General features: G+C 30.9%; 1 protein-coding gene across 3 annotated transcripts in view; it reads left to right on the forward strand.

Annotated features, from left to right (window-relative positions):
• Positions 1–22,871, forward strand: part of LOC126745065 (Krueppel-like factor 7) — a 193,977-nt gene that overhangs the window by 108,390 nt on the left and 62,716 nt on the right. For all 3 annotated transcript variants that reach the window (XR_007663420.1, XM_050452754.1, XM_050452756.1), the window contains exon 4: positions 2,134–2,260. Coding sequence is in view for 2 of the 3 variants with exons in the window: in XM_050452754.1 (XP_050308711.1) it covers positions 2,134–2,260 (127 nt within the window). In the remaining variant the exon portion in view is untranslated. The remainder of the gene's footprint in view (positions 1–2,133; positions 2,261–22,871) is intronic.

A 22,871-nucleotide genomic window follows, 5' to 3' on the forward strand; every position in this document is an offset into this window, starting at 1 on the left:
TTCTGATCCTCAACTGCCTGGAATTAATAAATTAATTTTTTTCTGACAGGCAATTAGAGAAAAAGACAATAGCTTTGGTCCCAATTTGTGTGTCCATTTGGGACTTTTTTATCAGTAAATTCGCCATATTTTGATCCTCAACTGCCTGGAATTAATAAATTCATTTTTTTCTTACATGCAATTGGAGAAAAAGACATAGGCTTTGGTCCCAATTTTAATGACGTCCATTTGGGACTTTTTTATCAGTAAATTCGTCATATTTGATCCTCAACTGCCTGGAATTAATAAAATATTTTTTTTCTTACAGGCAATTGCAGAAAAAGACAATGGCTTTGGTCCCAATTTGTGTGTCTATTTGGGTCTTTTTTATCAGTAAATTCGCCATATTCTGATCCTCAACTGACTCAAATTATTAAAATATTTTTTTCCTTCCAGACTTTTTAAATTTATCAGTAAATTCGCCATATTTTGATCCTCAACTGCCTGGAATTAATAAATTCATTTTTTTCTTATAGGCAATTGAAAAAAAAGACAATAGCTTTGGTCCCAATTTGTGTGTCCATTTACGACTTTTTTATCAGTCAATTCATCATATTCTGATCCTCAACTGCCTGGAATTAATAAATTAATTTTTTTCTGACAGGCAATTAGAGAAAAAGGCTATAGCTTTGGTCCCAATTTTAGTGTTCATTTGGGACTTTTTTATCAGTAAATTCGCCATATTTTGATCCTCAACTGCCTGGAATTAATAAATTCATTTCTTTCTTACATGCAATTGGAGAAAAAAACAATAGCTTTGGTCTCAATTTGTCTGTCCATTTGGGACTTTTTTATCAGTCAATTCGTCATATTCTGATCCTTAACTGAAAGTTCTGGCATACGTAGATGTCACATAAATCTACTGTACTTTTAATATACAAGAAAAATGATCTTAAAATAATTATGCATCAAAAAGCATTAAATATGCAATCAACCCTTATAAGTCCTATTTAATGGTATTTGGTAATTAAAATAAAATAAGCACCCTAATAGAGGATTTTGAAGTGATATTGGACGACGCGAGGCTTAAAATTCGGTATTTTGGACAGTGGATTTTATAAGCGACCATTGGTAAAATTGTGCCCCTTACCAAACCAGTAGTTCTCTCAGGGCGTTATGGTCAATACTTTATAGTATGGAGAATTATTTTTGTTGAGATTGATATCAGTAAAATTAATCTATAATTGATTATTGCAAGGAATGAATAAAGTAACTTTAATATATCATTGCACCCGGTATCTTTGCGCGTTAGTAAAAAAAAGATGGCCTATGCGACATGCGCTATGCGCGAAGAATTTTGGATTGCAATAAGCGGCAGTATCTATCTCGTTTTGTTCGTTGAAAGTACCACCATCTTTTCGGGTACCGCAAAAACCTTAATTCTACAAACTCAAAATTAGTGTAAACAGAGGCGCCTCAAATTCATGAGACCGTATAAAGTGCACGAAGATCCAGCAACTAGATCCTCACGGGTAAGTCGTTAAGGCCTCTTTGTTTCGCCGCTCAATGGTGAATAATATCAAAATTTCTCTTTTTATACAGTCCACAGTTTTATCTCATTTATTAGTCGATTATTCACCATTCTTTGATGAATCGTCAATTTGAGAAAGAAAAGATAAGTGTTGGTCTATTATGCATCCCAAAAACTTAACTGACGATTCCTACACAATTGAAACAGTATCCAAAACCACAGAAAAGCTCTGAGCCTCCAACACATTCTTTGAGAAACTTATGCATTTAGTTTTCGATGAAAATCGAAATGATTTTTTGATTGATTAAAACGATCCATCAAAACTTATCACATATATTTTTTTCAGTACTTTCACATCCGTTCCTTCCATCTTCATCTTTTGCTCGCATGTCGACATGTATTACACGAAAAACGTTCCGTCTAAGAATGACACGCCTTCCATTGAAAAATTGCCGTCATTAATTGTTTTTTGTCGTACGTTTATAAACCCATTACGCGCATCCGTTCCTCTTTTACTCCTCGTAACTAATTTTTTCCTCAATTATTATTACTGTTAGAACCAGTCAGTAGTTTTTCGTCTTATGTTCGGATTTATTGACGTTGATCTTTGTTTTTTGTTTCAGGCAGAAGGACCACCGGTGCAAATGGAGCCGGTCGATCTTAGCGTTAAGACGTCCCCGACGAAACCGAGAACCCCACCGCAAAAGTTGAGGAATCCTGCACCGGCAGGGAAAATACATAAACCACCTGGTAAGTGGGCAATGGCTTCAAGAAGAAACGTAACTGTATAATAAAATTCTTCTGCAATAATGGCTAATAGGTTCTGAATTGGTGCGAATTCCTGTGATGTTTCACAATAGACCGGGGGGGATCCACAATTGAATTATTAAGACATAGAAAAGCTCGTAAAAAGGATAAAAGCGAGCGAAACAATAAGCGAAACGCGCCCACCTCGACGCTTTGAAATTAAACACGCCGCGGTCGGACACTCCCTTTGATTGTAAATGCTCGTTTTTTCGTCAACGGATTAATAAATAAATAATATCTTCCTTTTCATCTCGGCATCATATCGGGGATGGTATTTTATTGTTGTTGTTGTTGTTGTTGTTGGTTTTAATATATTTCGCTGATGTAATTTGAATTCCTTTTATTGAGGTTTAGCCGTTTCTGGTATGGTTTTTTGAGTAATTCACTCTTAAGATTGGTGCAAGAGAACAACACAAAGTCTCGGTCTCAAAAACTCTCTCTTTTTTTTGAGGTTCAAACTTTGTGTTGTTTTCTTTTGATTTATTTATATCAAGGTCTCTTTGAGAATATGGACGACTTCTTTCAACAATTATAAGATATTTCAACTTGAAATTATGGACGATAGTTGAAATAGGTTTGCTATTAGCTTGATATAATATCATTCTGGGGTAAATTATATGTCTTTCCTGTATTTGAATTATCAAGATATTTATGCTATTGGAATCATTGTATAATTAGGATGAGAAATAAGAGGCTTCTTATTATATCTAGAACTAGCTGGTGCTTAGTTATTGGAGGAACCAATGCCAAAAAAGGAATTTGGAAGATTGAGTTTAAAAATTGTACAAAATTCCCATAATTTAAAAACGTGACTAATTCTACATTTGTCAAATTACTTATAGTAATGTACGTATGAAATTTTGTACAAATGTTCTCCGGATAATTTGACTAAATACCTAATTCAAGGTTTTTTAAAATATGTACAAGATTTTGAGAAAAAAACGATTTTTAAAAAAAATAATTTTTTTTCTTTTATAAATTGTACAAAATCTCTATAACTCGAAAACTTGACCAGATACAATTTTGGAATTTTCTACAAATATTCTCTGGATAATTTGACTAAATACCTATTTCAGGGTTTTTTAAAATATGTACAAGATTTTGAGAAAAAAAACGATTTTTGAAAAAAATAATTTCTTTTTCTTTTATAAATTGTACAAAATCTCTATAACTCAATATCTTGACTAAATACAATTTTGAAAATTTGTACAAATATTCTCCGGGTAATTTGACTAAACAACTATTTCAGGGTTTCTTAAAATATGTACAAGATTCTGTGAAAAAAAAAACGATTTTTGAAAAAACTATATTTTTTCTTTTATAAATTGTACAAAATCTCTACAACTCAAAAACTTGACCAGATACAATTTTGAAATTTTTTCACAAATACTCTCTGGATAATTTGACTAAATACCTATTTCAGGGTTTCTTGAAATATGTACAAAATTTTGAGAAAAAAACGATTTTTGAAAAAAAGTATTTTTTTTTCTATAAATTGTACAAAATCTCTATAACTCAAAAACTTGACTAGATACAATTTTGAAATTTTCTACAAATACTCTCTGGATAATTTGACTAAATACCTATTTCAGGGTTTTTTAAAATATGTACAAGATTCTGAGAAAAAAAACGATTTTTGAAAATAATTATATTTTTTCTCTTATAAATTGTACAAAATCTCTATAACTCGAAAACTTGACCAGATACAATTTTGGAATTTTCTACAAATATTCTCTGGATAATTTGACTAAATACCTATTTCAAGATTTTTTAAAATATGTACAAGATTCTGAGAAAAAAAACGATTTTTGAAAAAAAATATTTATTTTTCTATAAATTGTACAAAATCTCTATAACTCAAAAACTTGACTAGATACAATTTTGGAATTTTGTACTAATATTTTCCGGATAATTTAACTAGATAACTATTTCAGGGTTTCTTAAAATATGTACAAGATTTTGAGAAAAAAACGATTTTTGAAAAAAAAAATTTTTTCTTTTATAAATTGTACAAAATCTCTATAACTCGAAAACTTGACCAGATACAATTTTGAAATTTTCTACAAATATTCTCTGGATAATTTGACTAAATACCTATTTCAGGGTTTTTTAAAATATGTGCAAGATTTTGAGAAAAAAACGATTTTTGAAAAAAATTATTTTTTTTCTTTTATAAATTGTACAAAATCTCTATAACTCAAAATCTTGACTAAATACAACTTTGAAAATTTGTACAAATATTCTCCGGGTAATTTGACTAAACACCTATTTCAGGGTTTCGTAAAATATGTACAAGATTCTGTGAAAAAAAAACGATTTTTGAAAAAACTTTTTTTTTTCTATAAATTGTAAAAAATCTCTATAACTCGAAAACTTGACAAGATACAATTTTGAAATTTTGTACAAATATTCTCCGGATAATTTGACTAAATAGCTATTTCAGGGTTTCTTAAAATATGTACAAAATTTTGAGAAAAAAACGATTTTTGAAAAAAAATATTTTTTTTTCTATAAATTGTACAAAATCTCTATAACTCAAAAACTTGACTAGATACAATTTTGAAATTTTCTACAAATACTCTCTGGATAATTTGACTAAATACCTGTTTCAGGGTTTCTTAAAATATGTACAAGATTCTGAGAAAAAAAAACGATTTTTGAAAAAAACTATATTTTTTCTCTTATAAATTGTACAAAATCTCTACAATTCAAAAACTTGACCAGATACAATTTTGGAATTTTCTACAAATATTCTCTGGATAATTTGACTAAATACCTATTTCAGGGTTTCTTAAAATATGTACAAGATTCTAAGAAAAAAAAAACGATTTTTGAAAAAAAATATGTATTTTTCTATAAATTGTACAAAATCTCTATAACTCAAAATCTTGACTAAATACAATTTTGAAAATTTGTACAAATATTCTTCGGGTAATTTGACTAAATACCTATTTCAGAGTTTCTTGAAATATGTACAAGATTCTGAGAAAAAAAACGATTTTTGAAAAAAATTATATGTTTGCTTTTATAAATTGTACAAAATCTCTATAACTCAAAAACTTGACTAAATACAATTATGAAATTTTGTACAAATATTTTCTGAATAATTTGACCAGATATCTATTTCAGGGTTTCTTAAAATATGTACAAGATTCTGAAAAAATAAAGATTTTTGAAAAAAATTATATTTTTTTCTATAAATTGTACAAAATCTCTATAACTCAAAAACTTGACTACATACAATGTTGAAATTTTGTACAAATGCTCTCTGGATAATTTGACTGAATACCTATTTCAGGGTTTCTTAAAATATATACAAGATTTTGAAAAAAAATTATTTTTTTAAAAAACATTTATAAATTGTACAAAATCTCTATAACTCGAAAACTTGACTAGATACAATTTTGAAATTTTGTACAAGTATTCTCCGGATAATTTGACTAGATACCTATTTCAGGGTTTTTTAAAATATGCACAAGATTTAAAAAAAACATTTTTTGGGAATTGGGAATTAGGAAATACTTATTTGGGGTCAATTTTTTTTTCTGTAAATTGTACAAAACATCTAAAACTCCAAAACAGTCCTAGGTACAAATCTGAAAATGTGTACAAATATTCTCCGAATAATTTAACTGAATAATTATTTCAGGGTTTTTTAAAATATGTACAAGATTTTGAAGAAAAAAAATTTTATAGAATTTTTTTCTATAAGTTGTACAAAATCTCAGTAACTCAAAAACTTGACTATAGTCGGATTACCGAACAGATGAAGTAAATGATGTGCGCGAAATATAGGCCCGCCCATAGATGCAACCTTGGCAGATTTAGACGAGGAATTAGAAACAGACCAAACATCTGCCATTCTTTATCCATTATTTACCTAATTGAGCAGAACAAGCCGATCCCTTTAGAGTCCAACGTTTCTATTTTTATATAAAACTTTTTTCATTGAGGTATTCAAAATATATCTGTCGAATACTTTTTTATTTTTTAAGCACTTTGACTTAGTTTGGTCTTCTTCTACCATGACCTTTTTTGTGAGTACAAATATTTCTGTCTTTAAATACATATTTGTAGGGAACGCTTTGTTTTCTCCCTAAGCGGCAATACTATAATTTATTTGCGATTTGACTAGCGAATGGTATATGACAACAATATATTTTATGTTTAAAAAATACTTATTTTAAATTATTTTATCGTACAGCTTTGCTTTGTCGCCTGTAAAATGAGTCCAAACCGATTTTGAGGTTGTGCCAGGTAATAATATAATAATCCCTTTTAAGTATTTTGTTATGCAAAGTTATGTTAATAAATTGGGGTTTACCGGAAAGGGATAGGTAATCCTTTTAAGTAATCGTGCTAGGTCAAACATTTAGGGTGTAATTGGCCAGGTTCATCAGAACCGAGCGCTACCTGAGCGCTGAAAGTTTTGCCTATAATAGTAAGGATCAATAAAAAATTGTCATAACTATTTACTATAAACTGAGTCATAACTATTTTTTTTTTGGGGGGTGACCATGGGGGTGTACGTGGCGCGTCAGCCATTGTTTGTTAACAAACAAATTAAAAAAAATATAAACGCAATCTCAGCTTTTCAATGTTGCGAAGATTTAAATATTCGAATAGCAGAAAATTCAACCAAAACGATCTAAAGCCGCTCGACTAATAAAATTAAATAAAACCCCAAGTCATTTCTTAAAAATTCATTGATTTATTAAAAAAAAAGCTAAAATTAATGTCACTCAGATTCTTTAATTAATGAAATTAATTAGCTGCACCCAGATTCCTTAATTTTTTTCTTAATTAAAGAATCTGGGTGACATTAATTTCGGCATGTTTTAATTAAGTAAGTTAAGTAACTTTTAAGAAAAATTAAATTTTTTGGAAAAGGAGTGATTCTTTAATGGTTTTAATGTTTTTAAATTAATTAATTTCATTAATTAAGGATTTTGGGTGTAAAATATTTAAGTACTTTTTTTAGTTTTTGAATTTTGAGCTCTTGTGACTTTGAATTAAAAAAAAATTTCCTTTTTACAAAAAAATCTCATTTTTCCTAAAAATGTCTTAATTAATTAAAAAATCGCGGAAATAGGTGTCTAATGAAATTAATTAATCTGTGTGTAAATTTTCTAAATTGTACTTTTTTTGGTTTTTGAGCTCTTGTGGCTAATTTTCAAGAAAAAATCATCCTTTTTACAAAAAAATCTCATTTTTCTAAAAATTCCTTAATTAATTTAAAAAACGACGAAATTAATGTCACTCAGATTCTTTAATTAATGAAATTAATTAGCTGCACCCAGATTTCTTAATTTTTTTTCTTAATTAAAGAATTTTCATTAATTAAAGAATCTGGGTGACATTAATTTCGGCATGTTTTAATTAATTAAGTAATTTTTAAAAAAAATTAATTTTTTTGGAAAAGAAGTGTTTCTCTAATGGTTTTTAAATTAATTAATTTCATTAATTAAGAACTTTGGGTGTAAAATATTCAAGTACTTTTTTTAGTTGTTGAATTTTGAGCTCTTGTGACTTTGAATTTTTTAAAAATTAACCATTTTCACAAGAAAATCTAATTTTTCCTAAAAATTTCTTAATTAATTAAAAAATCGCGGAAATAGATGTGTAATGAAATTAATTAAGAAATCTGTGTGCAAATTTTCCAAATTGTACTTTTTTTTGGGTTTTGAGCTCTTGTGACTAATTTTCAAGGAAAAAATCGCCCTTTTCACAAAAAAATCTCATTTTTCCTAAATATTCCTGAATTAATTTAAAAACGATGAAATTAATGTCACCCGGTTTCTTTAATTAATGAGATTAATTAACTGCAACCAGATAACCTTAATTTAGGATTTTCGGTGCAAAATTTTCGAAAAAAAAATTTGTACTTTTTTTAGTTTTTGAATTTTGAGCCCTCGTGACTAATTTAAAAAAAAAATCACCCTTTTTAAAAAGAATCTAATTTTCTTTAAAATTCCTTAATTAATTAAAACGCGCTGAAATTAATGTCACCTAGATTATTTAATTAATAAAATTAATTAGCTGCACCCAGATTCCTTAATTAATTGGGGAATTGGGTGCAAATTTTCAAGTTTGTACTTTTTTTAACTTTTATATTTTGAGCTTTTCTAACTAAGTTTTGAAAAAAAAATCACCACAAGATCTTCACAAGAAAATCTCATTTTTTTAAAAAAATTCCTTAATTAATTAAATACGCTGAAATAGATGTGTAATGAAATTAATTAAGGAATCTGTGTGCAAATTTTCCAAATTGTACTTTTTTTTGGTTTTTGAGCTCTTGTGACTCATTTTCAAGGAATAAATCACCCTTTTCATCTCATTTCTCCTGAAAATTCCTGAATTAATTTAAAAACGATGAAATTAATGTCACCCAGGTTCTTTAACTAATGAGATTAATTAACTGCACCCAGATTATTTAACTAATTTCATTAATTAAGGAATCCGTGTGCAATTTTTCAAATTTGATTTTTTTTTTCGTTTTTGAATTATGAGCTTTGGTGACTAGTTTTGACAAAAAAAAATCACCCTTTTTCCAAAAAATCGAATTTTTCATAAAAATTCCTTAATTAATTAAAACGCGCTGAAATTAATGTCACCCAGATTCTTTAATTAATGAAATTAATTGGGGAATTTGGGTGCAAATTTTCAAGTTTGTACTTTTTTTAACTTTTATATTTTGAGCTTTTCTAACTAAATTTTGAAAAAAAAATCACCCTCTTCACAAGAGAATCTCATTTTTTAAAAAAATTCCTTAATTAATTAAATACGCTGAAATAGATGTGTAATGAAATTAATTAAGGAATCTGTGTGCAAATTTTCCAAATTGTACTTTTTTTTGGTTTTTGAGCTCTTGTGACTAATTTTCAAGGAATAAATCACCCTTTTCATCTCATTTCTCCAGAAATTCCTGAATTAATTTAAAAACGATAAAATTAATGTCACCCAGGTTCTTTAATTAATGAGATTAATTAACTGCACCCAGATTAACTTAATTAATTAACTTAGGATTTTCGGTACAAAATTTTCGAAAAAAAAGTAGTAAAAGTTTTTAGTTTTTGAATTTTGAGCTCTTGTGACTAATTTTGAAAAAAAAATCACCCTTTTCCCAAAATATCAAATTTCTCTTAAAAATTCCTTAATTAATTTATAAACGCTGAAATAGGTGTCTAATAAAATTAATTAAGAAATCCGTGTGCAAATTTTCAAATTAATTTTTTTTTTGTTTTCGAATTATGAGCTTTTGTTACTATTTTAGAGAAAAAAATCTCCTTTTTTCCAAAATATCTAATTTCTCTTAAAAACTCCATAATTAATTAATAACCGTCGAAATAGGTATATAGGATGAATAGAGGATTGTTCAGCTAGTTTTCGTGATATTTGACTTCAAAGTAAGTGCTCACCCTAAATACCTGATTTTAGCGTTAACAAGAATATTCTCCAGAATATTCCAATTTCTATTCCATAATGCCTATTGGATTTACAGATTTTTGGGTTTTAACTGAGCGGTCACCTTTAAAAACGACTTTACTATGTTGATTTTACGTTAGACAAAAACTCCGCGAATATTGGTTCAAATATTAAAACATTGCTGGAACATGGGAGGTATGTTCCTTAAAAGTTCTGTGCTATCAAATAATTAGGATTAAGTTAGCAGAAAAGTCCAATGGATTGCGGAGTTTTAACTCACACTTAGTTTAAATCATAGGCACTCCCAACATACCAAAAAGAAGTAGAAATGAATGGAAAAATCTTTCATTACCACTATCAAGGATGTAAATCAACCGCAGATCACATTTACTACTACTCCATCATATATTGTGTCGCTTACCTTAATATTTAAATGAGATAAACGGGAATTAAATAAGGGAGGAGAACCGCAAAAGGAAGTATCAATTTAAACGTATCTCTATGCCACTTTGGATAAATTTATAGGCGGCGTTTAATGCGAGTATGATTGCGACCATCACGGATTCGTTAAATTACACGTTAAAGAAACACAGTTAGGCCTTGACGTAGAAATTGAATTTTAAGGATCATCATCGTTTCCGTTAAAATAAACTTCCCTGTACGCATATGACCCTTAAGATAATTAGCGCTGTATGGGACTTTCATATTATTACGTACTTACCATTACCATCTACTAATCTAATTGTGGCAACATTTATACAATTACCCATTCGATTTGCCTTCAATGCCAATCTCTACATTTGATCATAAACTATTGTCCAAGGCGGAATTGAGACCGTTCAGATTGGATCGCAGCTAGTTTTCACGTTAACCGTAACGTTAAATATTGATTAAAGTGTGTTAAATGATTTTCAGTTCTCCATTGCCACTAATAAAACGTAGTTCGCGGTGTGCGATGAACGTCCATCGACGTGCACCTAAAGTAGTCAATCAGTTGATCTATACCACTTGTAAAACAAAGTATCTTATTCAATTAAATTAAAGTTCGTTTAAAATACGAGCTACTAGAATTATTTCAATTGGCGAACATACGTACACACACACACATAGAATTGTCGGAAAAAATATGTCGAAACGGGAAAGTAAATGTTCAGTTAAACCACTTTTTTGTATGGATTGTGTTACATATGTTTTACGATTGTTTGGATAGATAGCCTTACTGGCATGATTTTTATACTAGATACCTTTTTATTCATTCTATATGTCATAAAACCAACGTTCTTTTCAGTAGTACTCACTCACTGCTAGTAAACTGGACCTTTACTAGTACCTCATTACACAATGGGACGTGGGTAAAAAAGATTGAAATAGAGCCTAAGTACACATATAAGAGAGACGCAGCAAATAACGCAGAACCCTGTGATGCTTATTATATGCTGAGTCTTCAACTACCTCAGAAAGAGAGAGACTCGTTCACTAATTCCAGGCATTTGAAAACCAGTTTTCTGATCCCCTCGTGGGAAAAGAAAAAAGAAAAAAAACAACTGCACTGTAGGACAGAAATGAATAATTTTTTTTTTAAGTGACAAGCTGTAAGTGAGTAGGTCGAAAATTAATAATTTTTTAATGAAAAAATGTGGAAGAATTTGTAAAAAATCATCACTACTTTAACAAATGCTTTTTACGATAAAAAAATCAGAACTTTGGGGCTAAGTCTCACACTGTTGGGCGCCAAAAAGTTGCCTTATAAATTAGAATTACGAAAAACGTTTAAATTTAAATTTGTATCCAGATCGTCTGCAAATCGTTGTGTTTAGGTCTCTTTCTATTTTAACGGCCTGGATAAAGTGGAAATATTTTACTAATTCCAGGCAGTTGAAAGAGGGCCTTTTCTAGTACATCAAGTCATGGGAAACTGATGTTTGTGCTCTTGGATCCAGTGGTAAACCCACTGATATTTCAACTGCCTGGAAGAAAGAAAGAGACACAAAGATACTCCTTGACTATTTCCAGGCTTGGTATGATCTTTTTCCAGTTTTCTAGTATTTAGGTCTCTTTCTATTTCAAGTGTCTAGAAAAGATAGAATTATTTTACTAATTTTAGGCAGTTGAAAGAGGGATTTTTCCAGTACATTAAATCACGGGAAACTGATGTTGGTGTTTTTGGATCCAATGGTAAGCCCATTGATATTTCATCTACCTGAAAGACCCAAGATACTCCTTGACTAGTTCCAGGCATTTCAAAATCAGTTTTCTGATCCCTGGCATGATGTTTTTCAGGATTTTTTGTGTGTAGGTCTCTTTCTATCCCAACGGTCTGGAAAAGATGGAAATATTTTACTAATTCCAGGCAGTTGAAAGAGAGACTTTTCCAGTACGTCAAGCCACATGAAACTGATGTTGGTGCTCTTGGATCCAGTGGTAACCCCACTGATATTTCAACTGCCTGAAAGAAAGAGAGACACAAAGATACTTCTTGACTAGTTTCGGATATTTCAAAATCAGTTTTCTGATTCCTGATACGATCTTTTGCAAGCTCCCTTGTGTTTAGGTCTCTTTCTATTCCAACATGCAAAATTCATGCTTTCAATGACATAGAGTGTCAGGAAATGTCATTCAATAGTTTCGACTGCCTAGGCAGACCAAAAAATTACTTCTATTACTTCAAAATTGCCTGAAAAGGACTTTGTTCAATTGAAACTTAAGTGATTATTCCAGGCAGTTGAAACTTCTGTCAGGCAATGCACTGGAAGAAATTGATGCTTCAATGAAATAGAAGTGCCAGGAAATATCATCCAATACTTTCTATTGCCTGGGCAGATGGAAAAATTACTTTTAAAACTTCAAAATTGCATGAAATGCCTGGAAAGTTGATTTTACTTAATTGGCACTCAAGTGACTATTAAATTTTTAAAAATTATACTTTTTTATTCATTCTATTTTTCATAAAACCAACGTTCTTTTCAGTAGTAGTAATAGCGCAGAACCCTGTTATTCTTATTACATGCTGAGTCTTCAACTATCTCAGAAAGAGAGAGACTCGTTGACTAATTCCAGGCATTTGAAAACCAGTTTTCTGATCCCCTCGTGGGAAAAGAGAAAAGAAAAAAACAACTGCACTGTAGGACAGAAATGAATAATTTTCTTTTAAGTGACAAGCTGTAAGTTAGTAGGTCAAAAATTTATAATTTTTTAATAAAAAAATGGGGTTTCAATTGAAGAATTTGTGAAAAATCATCACTACTTTAACAAATGCTTTTTACGATAAAAAAATCAGAACTTTGGGGCTAAGTCTCACACTGTTGGGCGCCAAAAAGTTGCCTTATAAATTAGAATTACGAAAAACGTTTAAATTTAAATTTGTATCCAGATCGTCTGGAAATCGTTGTGTTTAGGTCTCTTTCTATTTTAACGGTCTGGATAAAGTGGAAATATTTAACTAATTCCAGGCAGTTAAAAGAGGGCCTTTTCTAGTACATCAAGTCATGGGAAACTGATGTTTGTGCTCTTGGATCCAGTGGTAAACCCACTGATATTTCAACTGCCTGGAAGAAAGAAAGAGACACAAAGATGCTCCTTGACTATTTCCAGGCTTGGTATGATCTTTTTCCAACTTTCTAGTATTTAGGTCTCTTTCTATTTCAAGTGTCTAAAAAAGATAGAATTATTTTACTAATTCCAGGCAGTTGAAAGAGGGATTTTTCCAGTACATTAAATCACGGGAAACTGATGTTGGTGTTTTTGGATCCAATGGTAAGCCCATTGCGATTTCATCTGCCTGAAAGAAATAGAGTCCCAAAGATACTCTTTGACTAGTTCCAGGCATTTCAAAATCAGTTTTCTGATCCCTGGCATGATGTTTTTCAGGGTTTTTTGTGTGTAGGTCTCTTTCTATTCCAACAGTCTGGAAAAGATGAAAATATTTTACTAATTCCAGGCAGTTGAAAGAGAGACTTTTCCAGTACGTCAAGCCACGGGAAACTGATGTTGGTGCTCTTGGATCCAGGGGTAACCACATTGATATTTCAACTGCCTGAAAGAAAGAGAGACCCAAAAATACTTCTTGACTAGTTTCGGATATTTCAAAATCAGTTTTCTGATTCCTGGTACGATCTTTTGCAAGATTCCTTGTGTTTAGGTCTCTTTCTATTCCAACATGCAAAATTCATGCTTTCAATGACATAGAGTGTCAGGAAATGTCATTCAATAGTTTCAACTGCCTAGGCACACCAAAAAATTACTACTATTACTTCAAAATTGCCTGAAAAGTTGACTTTGTTCAATTGAAACTTAAGTGATTATTCCAAGCAGTTGAAACTTCTTTCAGGCAATGCCCTGGAAGAAATTCATGCTTTCAATATAATGGAAGTGCCAGGAAATCTCATCCAACAGTTTCAACTGCCTAGGCAAACCAAAAAATGACTTTTATTACTCCAAATTACCTCAAATGCTTGGAAAGTTAACTTTACTTAATTGGAACTGAACTGACTATTCCAGGCAGTTGAAACTTCCCTCAGACAATGCCCTGGAAGAAGTTGATGCTTTCAATGAAACAGAAGTTCCAGGAAATTAATTTCAATAGGTCCAACTGTCTAGACAGATCAAAAAAAATGACTTCTATTACTTCAAAAATTCCCTGAAATGCCTGGAAAGTTCACTTTACTTAACTGGAACTCAAGTGATTTTTCCAGGCAGTTGAAACTTCCTTCAGACTATGCCCTAGAAGAAATTCATGCTTTCAATATAATGGAAGTGCCAGGAAATATCATTTAATAGTTTCAACTGCCTAGGCAGACCAAAAAATGACTTTTATACTTCAAAATTGCCTTAAATGCCTTGAAAGTTGACTTTAATTAATTGGAACTCAAGTGACTATTCCAGGCAGTTGAGGCATCTTCCAAGCAAGAACTATGTGAACTCATTTTTCCAGTAAATCCAGAAGCAATTTCCTCATCACTAGCAATGGAACATTCATTTCTAGCAGAACCTCCGGTACCTGCGGTTGGAAATGAAACTGCTTAGAATCTTAGATGACGTTACCAATAATTTTCACCTCAGCACATTTAAGTCCGTTCATTTCCAGTCTTCAGCTTGTACTGGACAGAATCTGAATTTTCATTCTACAGCCACAAGAACAAAATTAATTAAGGAAACTTGATTAATAGCCTGACCAATATCAAGCTTAAGGGTCCAACCGACTATAAAAGATTGCATTTAGTTGACACAATAAAGGTGTACTCAACAATTTATATAACATGTCTTGATCTGGATACAAGAACTTTGAATAGAAGTTAAGTAAAGTTGAGGTCCTTCTACATCTTCAACTAACTCATACATAATGCTGCATGATCAAGACTGCTTAATGAATAACTTAAAACTTTCAGAGATAATTTTGGTATTTGTGTCTCTGCTCCAGATGGAGACACCGGAATTATTAAAATCGAGGAAGTATGAAAGCGTGGGAGGCTCAAGAGATGTTTGATTTCGAAGCAAGAGCTCCTATAGACTTAGGTGGGAGAATGAAGTTGTAAATGATAGAATATTAGACATAGTGCCTGAGTGAAAAAATTAAAACAAAATTATCCATTTCTTTAAGAATTGATTAGTATGTTTTCCAAGTCGGTATCGCTAGAACATATAATGAGAGTACCGCCGGCACAATTCGGTACCTTTGTGGCTCGTTTTTCTTGTGCCATTCCGGTTGATTTTTTCCCTATACGCGATAATGAGCACTTAACGTCGTTAAAATTGTTACAAACGCCAGCAACAATTAACGTGGTGCGAGCCCGTGGGGACCGAAAAAAAAATTGCGGCGTTACAAATACGCCTACTGCCGCTTTTTTTATGGCATAAGATTCTTTTGTAATTATCGTGAAGCCGACGAAGAGATTTTATTTGATCCTAAACGGTATCGGAGAGTTATATAAATCAGGGTTTTACTGAGAAAAAGTTGAAAATGGTAGGTAGGGTCTTAATCGGTTTAAGACAAATTTGTTCAAGTATTTTTATTAAGATCGTTAAAGTACATTTGTAAGAAAATTACTAATAAACATTTAAAAGCATTTTCTCCAATCCCTGTCTCGTCCAAACTGGCAGAGAGAAGAACAAAATTAATATTGGATCAATTGGAGAACAACCATCATATAAACTGTTGATGCCAGGACGTGGGGGAAAACTATGACACCAGAGACATAGAGAGATCTGAAACACCAAGCTGGGTGTCGGCTAAAGACATCTGATTCAGTGACTTGAGTGCAGAGTTGCCATATTAGAGGATTTTCCCTAAAAATCAGGGGATTTTTTTTATTTGGGTATTTATTTTTCTGGGGATTTCTTCTGGGAAAAATAATTTTCCTTTGGGGTATTTAAGGGAATTTAAGATTTTATCAGTTACAATTCAAACTCCAAACCTTCCGAATATATTATATTCTTAAAATTATTCTACATAAATTTTAATTTCTATTAAATCCAAACGTCGTGGCGCTCATGTTAATGCAATAAAGGCCCTTCACAACAACGAAAGAGCATTTTTTAATTACTCTCTGTGTTTAAATTTAATATCGACTACCGTTAAACATTGACATTTTGGAAAAAATTGCCTTTTTAACCCCAGAAAATGCCACGTCACAAATGAGAAAACTTGACATAACAACTTTAGCCAGTCATTTTAAAAATCTAATCTGCGATTATATTAATTCCACTGTTAACGAGTGGAATGCTCTTCACGGAATAGAGAAGACACCTTCCAAAGATCCTGAGACTTTTTGAATTGAAGTCGCCCAAAATAAAAATGCCGTAGGTAAAAATCGGTTTTAGAATATTTCAAAATTAGCTTTATCACTTCCTTCTTTACCATTATCTAACGCTGCAGTAAAACGGGCGTTTTTAATAATGTATGAATTATACCATGACTTTTTACCTTTATTACTTATATTTTCTTATGTATTTTTGTGTTTATATAGGTATGTACTTAGATATTAGTTTTATGTTATTTGTCCAACAGACCAACGATATTTTGTGTAAACTTTTAATTATTTAGGTACTATTATGTTTATTCTAAGTCGTACTGATATAATGTATTTTTAACATTGCATAGGTACATTAAAATTTATTTTTTTTACTCTTGGGGATCTATTTGTTAAGCATCCTATTTTTGGGGATTTTATGAGCATGAAAAAAATCGATTGAATTTACTATTATAATTATTATTTTAAAAAAATTGGGGATTTTTGCTTTTAATAATAATAATAATAATAATAATAAGGCTTTTATTTCCAACAGTCACCCACTTACAGAAAATACAGAAAGAATTGTGTACAACAGGTTTAAGGTTTAAAATTAAATAATACAATAAGCTAAAGAAAAAGTTATGGAAGAGACTTATAGGCTAATAAAAATTTTAGAAAACATACATTTACTCAAAGCATTACCTACCTACAAAGTCTCTAAGAGAAATTCAAGATTTAAGATTATTGATTAAAAAATCCCACTAAGAAAGACATTGAAGCAACAAAGAGGTTCAAGTTGTGGTTACAAAGAGTATTAAATAAGTTACACATATAACAAATCGGCGACCTTCTAAAAATGTTATTTATTGCTCTATTACACTGAAATGTTCGAGGGTTTCTAGAGTTTAATCTGGGAACGACAAAGTAAATTTGATTTAACAATGAGCTACAGTCGATTTTATAATTAACTAACTTATATAAAAAGACCACGGCCGCTACCACACGGCGCGGCGGTCGGCTAAGGCTTTCATGTTAAAAAGTGCAAGCATTTATATCTTGACAGGTTCCTTTTGCTGGATAAACACCATCGGTCTTGTACATTAAATATTTTAAAAATCTACGCTGAATTGACTCAATTTTATCAATCTCCACCTGATATACTGGATGCCATATAATTGAAGCGTATTCAAGCTTGTAGTGAATAAGAACTGCACCACCCTAAGTTCATCAAAATTGCGACAATTTCTAATTTTAAAACCCAGAGATCCGGATGCTGCTACAACTGTATTATGGATATGAATTTTAAATGTTGGTCAAAAGTAACACCCAAATCCTTAATTTCAAGACACCTAGTCAAAGGAAAATTTTGTAATTCATAATTGTGCTGAATAAAGTTTTTGTTTCTACAAAGAGTTACCTGAAAACACTTTGACATATTAAGAAAAAGTCTGTTATTGCGACACCGGTTATATACATTATTTAGTTCAGATTGAAGCAGTTGGAAATCAGATATGGTTTCTATTTTTTTATAAATTTTTAAATCGTCTGCACACAGCAGTTTAAGACATAAAATAGTCAGTGCAAGGTCATTGATAAACAACAAAAAAAGAAGCGGTCCCAAGTTTGCACCTTGTGGGACACCAGATCTTACGATGTATTTGATTGGAGAGAAAACCGTCGATTTCGACAAACTGCATTCGGTCTAAAATTCGTAATTGCATGGAATTGATATCGGTCTGTAGTTTCTAAGCTTTTGAATCCTAAATATCGGGGATTTTTAAATATCAATTGGGTAAATTTCGCTGACTGATGTGGCAACCCTGCTTGAGCATACTGTCATCGGCAAAGCTGTAAATTGGATTAGAAGTCTTGTGGAAAAGGTCGTTAATATACCGGGTGTCCAGGAACTCTAATCACAAACCTTACAGTTAGTTGTATGTCCTAAACGTCTTATTTTCGGAGCTACAGGGTGTTAAAAAAAGGTTTTTGGTTTAAATAACTTTCTTGCAGTATAGAAATATATATTTTTTTAAATTTGAAGATGTATTTTATACAGCAGCAGGTATTTGTTGACATACAAAAAAAATTAATTTTTACCAGTGGCGTCCGTAAAGGGCTTATCGTAAATATTTTTTAATAAAAAAAAATTAGTGCGCTTACATGACTAAAGTAAAATTTCTTTATTTTATATACTAACTAAGAGAGAAAGAAAAGTATGCGCACTGCTCTCTCTTGCCCCTACAGTATGATGACTGAGATATAATCCCAAGTAATACATCATATATTATTATCGTTAAATATGTGTTTATTCAATGGTTTTTTAATACATTTTTGGTTTCGGTATATTTATCAACCGTACTTATATCGACAAAGTATATTTGTTAAACTGCATAATTTATGTATATCATATACTATTCTGTTTAAAAAAAGGGGAACATATCGGCATTTAAAAACATTGAAAAGGGATACACTACACCTATTAATACACCTCAAATATTTGATAAAATTCTTTTAAAAAATCACTAATCTAAATACCGATGTTTTTATACTAAATATTTATATATAAAATTTTTATAAACACTATTATTAAATTAAATATTGCACATAGATTTATTGCAAAAACATCGTTTTAAATTAACACAACCCTTACCCCCCCACCCACCCCAAACATTTTCCCAGTAAGATATTCTTTAGTAAAATTACTGTTTTTGTTCCATAATATCTAATCTAATAACACAGTTTTTGTATTAAATATTTATTAGTATACATTTATATCAAATTAAATTAAACAAACTGTATTATTCGATTGGATATTAACGACCGAATCATCTGTTATTCATGCGTATTATTTTTTTAAATATTGATTTTTTTTTTAAGAAAATTTTACCGGTAAGTTGTCTGGGGTGGGTGGGAGGTTTAGGGATAGTGTTAATAAAAAAAAATGTATTTTGCAAAAAATAATTGCCTGAGAGAAAAATGGTTTCTAAGAAAATTACAAGAGATAAAAATCTACAGTTTTTGTATCTAACTCAACAGAAAATGTACACCTGGTACTTGTACACCAAAAATAAACGTTTATTTAACCATCGCGTGTTCCTTGGAATATATTTCAGACACTGACTATAGCTACGTTTACAACGCATGTACCAAATAATTAATACTTGGATCAAATGACGCACGAGGACCTGTTTTGAAGTATCAAAATGACAAGTTTGACTTTTTATTGAATGTTAGGTTAAAAGGTTTTAATTTTTGTACAGAAAAATAAACAAGAATAGGAACAGAAGGACAAACGTAAGCCTTAAAAAAATGTATTAATTTATTTTTATTATTTTTAAACAACAATAACACTTTTAAAGATTTAGAGGTTATATCCTATAATTCTTCATCTAGAGATAATCCTGCACTAATTTAACCCTCAAAATCGATCCTTGTAAACAGGGCTGTACTGAATAAAAATAGTCCATAATTTGATCCATGGAACTAATAGATCCGCGCGTTGTAAACCTTCAATTGCCTGGAAGATGATCAGAAATTTTATTAATTTTTTAGGCACTCAAAGGGATTCAAAAGCTCGGAAGAATATTTTGAAAGACATTCCACAGCACTCAAAATGCCTTAAATAGCTGGGAACGGACCCTCAAATTAACTTAGTATCAGGATACATACACTACACCTTCAATTGCTTGGAAGATTTAGGTTCTAATAGAGTAAGTTCTCTGGTGATGCCATTGAAACAGATTGAGAGACTAATAAACCGTGAGTGCTCCATGTTTCTGGTCTAAAATGAAATGAATAAAAGTAGAGCGTATATGTATAACCGAATAACCGTGGCCGCTAATGTTTTTTTAAATGCCGAACTAATAACAACAAATAATGGTTGTGCGACTAAAGGAGTTGCTCGGGTACGTCGCCGCGGGGCGCCACTTTTCGTGCCCGAGATGCCTTAATATCGTGGGAAAATCGCCGACGGTACCCGCCGCGAGCGGCCACCTGGTACCACCTTAAATATCGGAGCGCCACTCGTATTACGCGTCAAATATCATCATCATCATCTCGGTTAATGTTGTTCATGTGGTATTGGGAAAAAAGAAGTTTGAAGGTACATATACACACACACTTTTGAGAGATGATGATCGGAGGTGGAGGCTGTGAAGTTGCACTTAGCAGAGAACGATGAATGTTTTGCCCTTTTTCTTAAAAGTTGTGACATCGGTAAGAGTAGAAGTGATCATTGTCCTGCAATCTTCTGACTTAAGAAAAGCTTCTTCTCGAGAATACAAATTTGCTCAAAACTAAACGGGGATTATAAATAATAAATAAATACAGCATCCCGGTTTAAATATTTGTGCTCTGTTTTGTACTATTCGCCTCAGAAACAAGATGCCAAACTTATAGAGTTTTTTGGGGAATATTTAGAGCAAGTTAGTAGATTTAATGGCACCAACATTATTCTTGGGGGTTTTAATTTTGATTTATTAAAAAGCAGTTTTTATAATAACAAATTATTAAGTATCATTTATACCAATGGGTTTAGTCAAATAATTAAGACTCCAACTAGATTAGTCCAAAGAAGTTAGACTCGGATTAATTCCTTAATTTCAAATGACAAATCTCTTTCGCATCAAATTCCTAAAATTAGTGACCATTCTATTATATCAATTTCTATAGATCAATCGAAGGAACAGCCAATGGATATAGTAAGTTATACTAGGTCTTTTAAAGCCTATAAATGCAATAAACTTCAGGGAGAACTGCTTACATGCAATTGGAATAGAAATAGTTCAGATGTTGACTTACTAGCTAATACTTTTGTAACAGACATTAGAACAATTCTTGACATTATGTGCCCAAGGATTAAAATTATACAAAAACAAAAATATGCCGATAAAAAATGGATAACTCAAGATATAAGAGAGCAAATGCAGGAAAGGGATCGATTATATAAAAGGCCTATCATAGAAAATAAGAAATAAAATTTATTTTAGAAAAATGCAGTGGTGCACTATTTTTGAAGTAAAACTTCTTTACGTACGCTTGAGTTGGGGAGTAAGCTGGCGAATGCGTTACGAAAGGTGTGATCGGGCGAGGCGAACGGTAGTTATATATGAGTTAGAAAAGATAGAAAGAGATAAAGAGTTATAGTTCGTATATTACTGTAGAAGCAAGAGAGAGCCGTGCCTCTTCCTCTCATATACTACATTTTTAATTTTTTTTTATGGAAAGTTTATAGGTCCAAAAGAAAAATGATTTATACAAAATTATTCAAAATTAAAAAAGCTATCACTGGAAAAAGAAATTTTGGTTTTATTTTCCATATAGCGGGAGAAATTCTTTAAATATGTGTTGTATGGCTCTAGCTTAGGCTCTTATTGGAATAATTTGGAAATTTCTACATTAATTTTGCCGATGGAGCCAATAATTTCAAGAGAATACTGTCAGACAGTAAGTAAGCAAGTATGGAAATTCTAGAAAATTTAAACTACTGGGATTTACAATAATCCAAATTGGGATCCAAATAAGGCCTCAAATAAGATGAATTACTTAAACACTTGACATTATAGGTCAAAATAATAAACTAGACATAAGTAAAATCCTAAATGAACTTAATGGATCAACTTAAACTATAAAATATGAGCAAAACAGTATAAAAAGCTATGAGAATAATTAACGTATTTACGTTTTCATAACATTATTAATAAGTTTGCAAAGAAGTATTAAAAAACACTTTGTATTTAAATAGGGTTATAAGTTAACGGGTGCTGTAGTTTTTTCGCAAAATAATAAAGTATTTTACAATTTTTTTCCGAAAACAATGATAAACAATGACAAAAACCTTAATTTTTATGTAAAAAAAATTATGTAGAATCAACTCATAAAGCACGTCATTTCACGTAACATTATAACTTACAGAACTTAGAAAACAAATATCCAAAAACACTTTCGTACCACTCTTGATACTTGAGTACCATTGAGTTTTCTCTCAGTGTAAAGCCTTTGATTCTGTCAATTATCCAATAATAAGATGATGTATTTTTTACAATTTAATCTATTAACAAGAAGATTTTTTTTAACCGAATAAACAAGGTATTAAACATAAACCTTAATGCGATTTTAATTTTGGTATAAAATCACCATTAGTAGCGAAATTTAATTATCCGCTCCGCGTTAAAAGCGGATTAATTTCCTAATATAGTGAATGTTGTTGCGATTAATAAATAGCCCGGTCATATTACAGGTTTGATACTCGATCATGTTCACCAACGACTTCATTTTTATACACAAGATATTTTGAGTATACATATATTCAAAACATTAAAATTTACTAAAGAGGATAGAAAATTAACTGGTTCAATTTAAATGCAATAATTGGGTTCCTTGGAAGAATTACCTGCCATATG

This window comes from Anthonomus grandis, chromosome 15 (assembly GCF_022605725.1).
Source record: "Anthonomus grandis grandis chromosome 15, icAntGran1.3, whole genome shotgun sequence".
Lineage (NCBI taxonomy): Eukaryota > Metazoa > Arthropoda > Insecta > Coleoptera > Curculionidae > Anthonomus > Anthonomus grandis.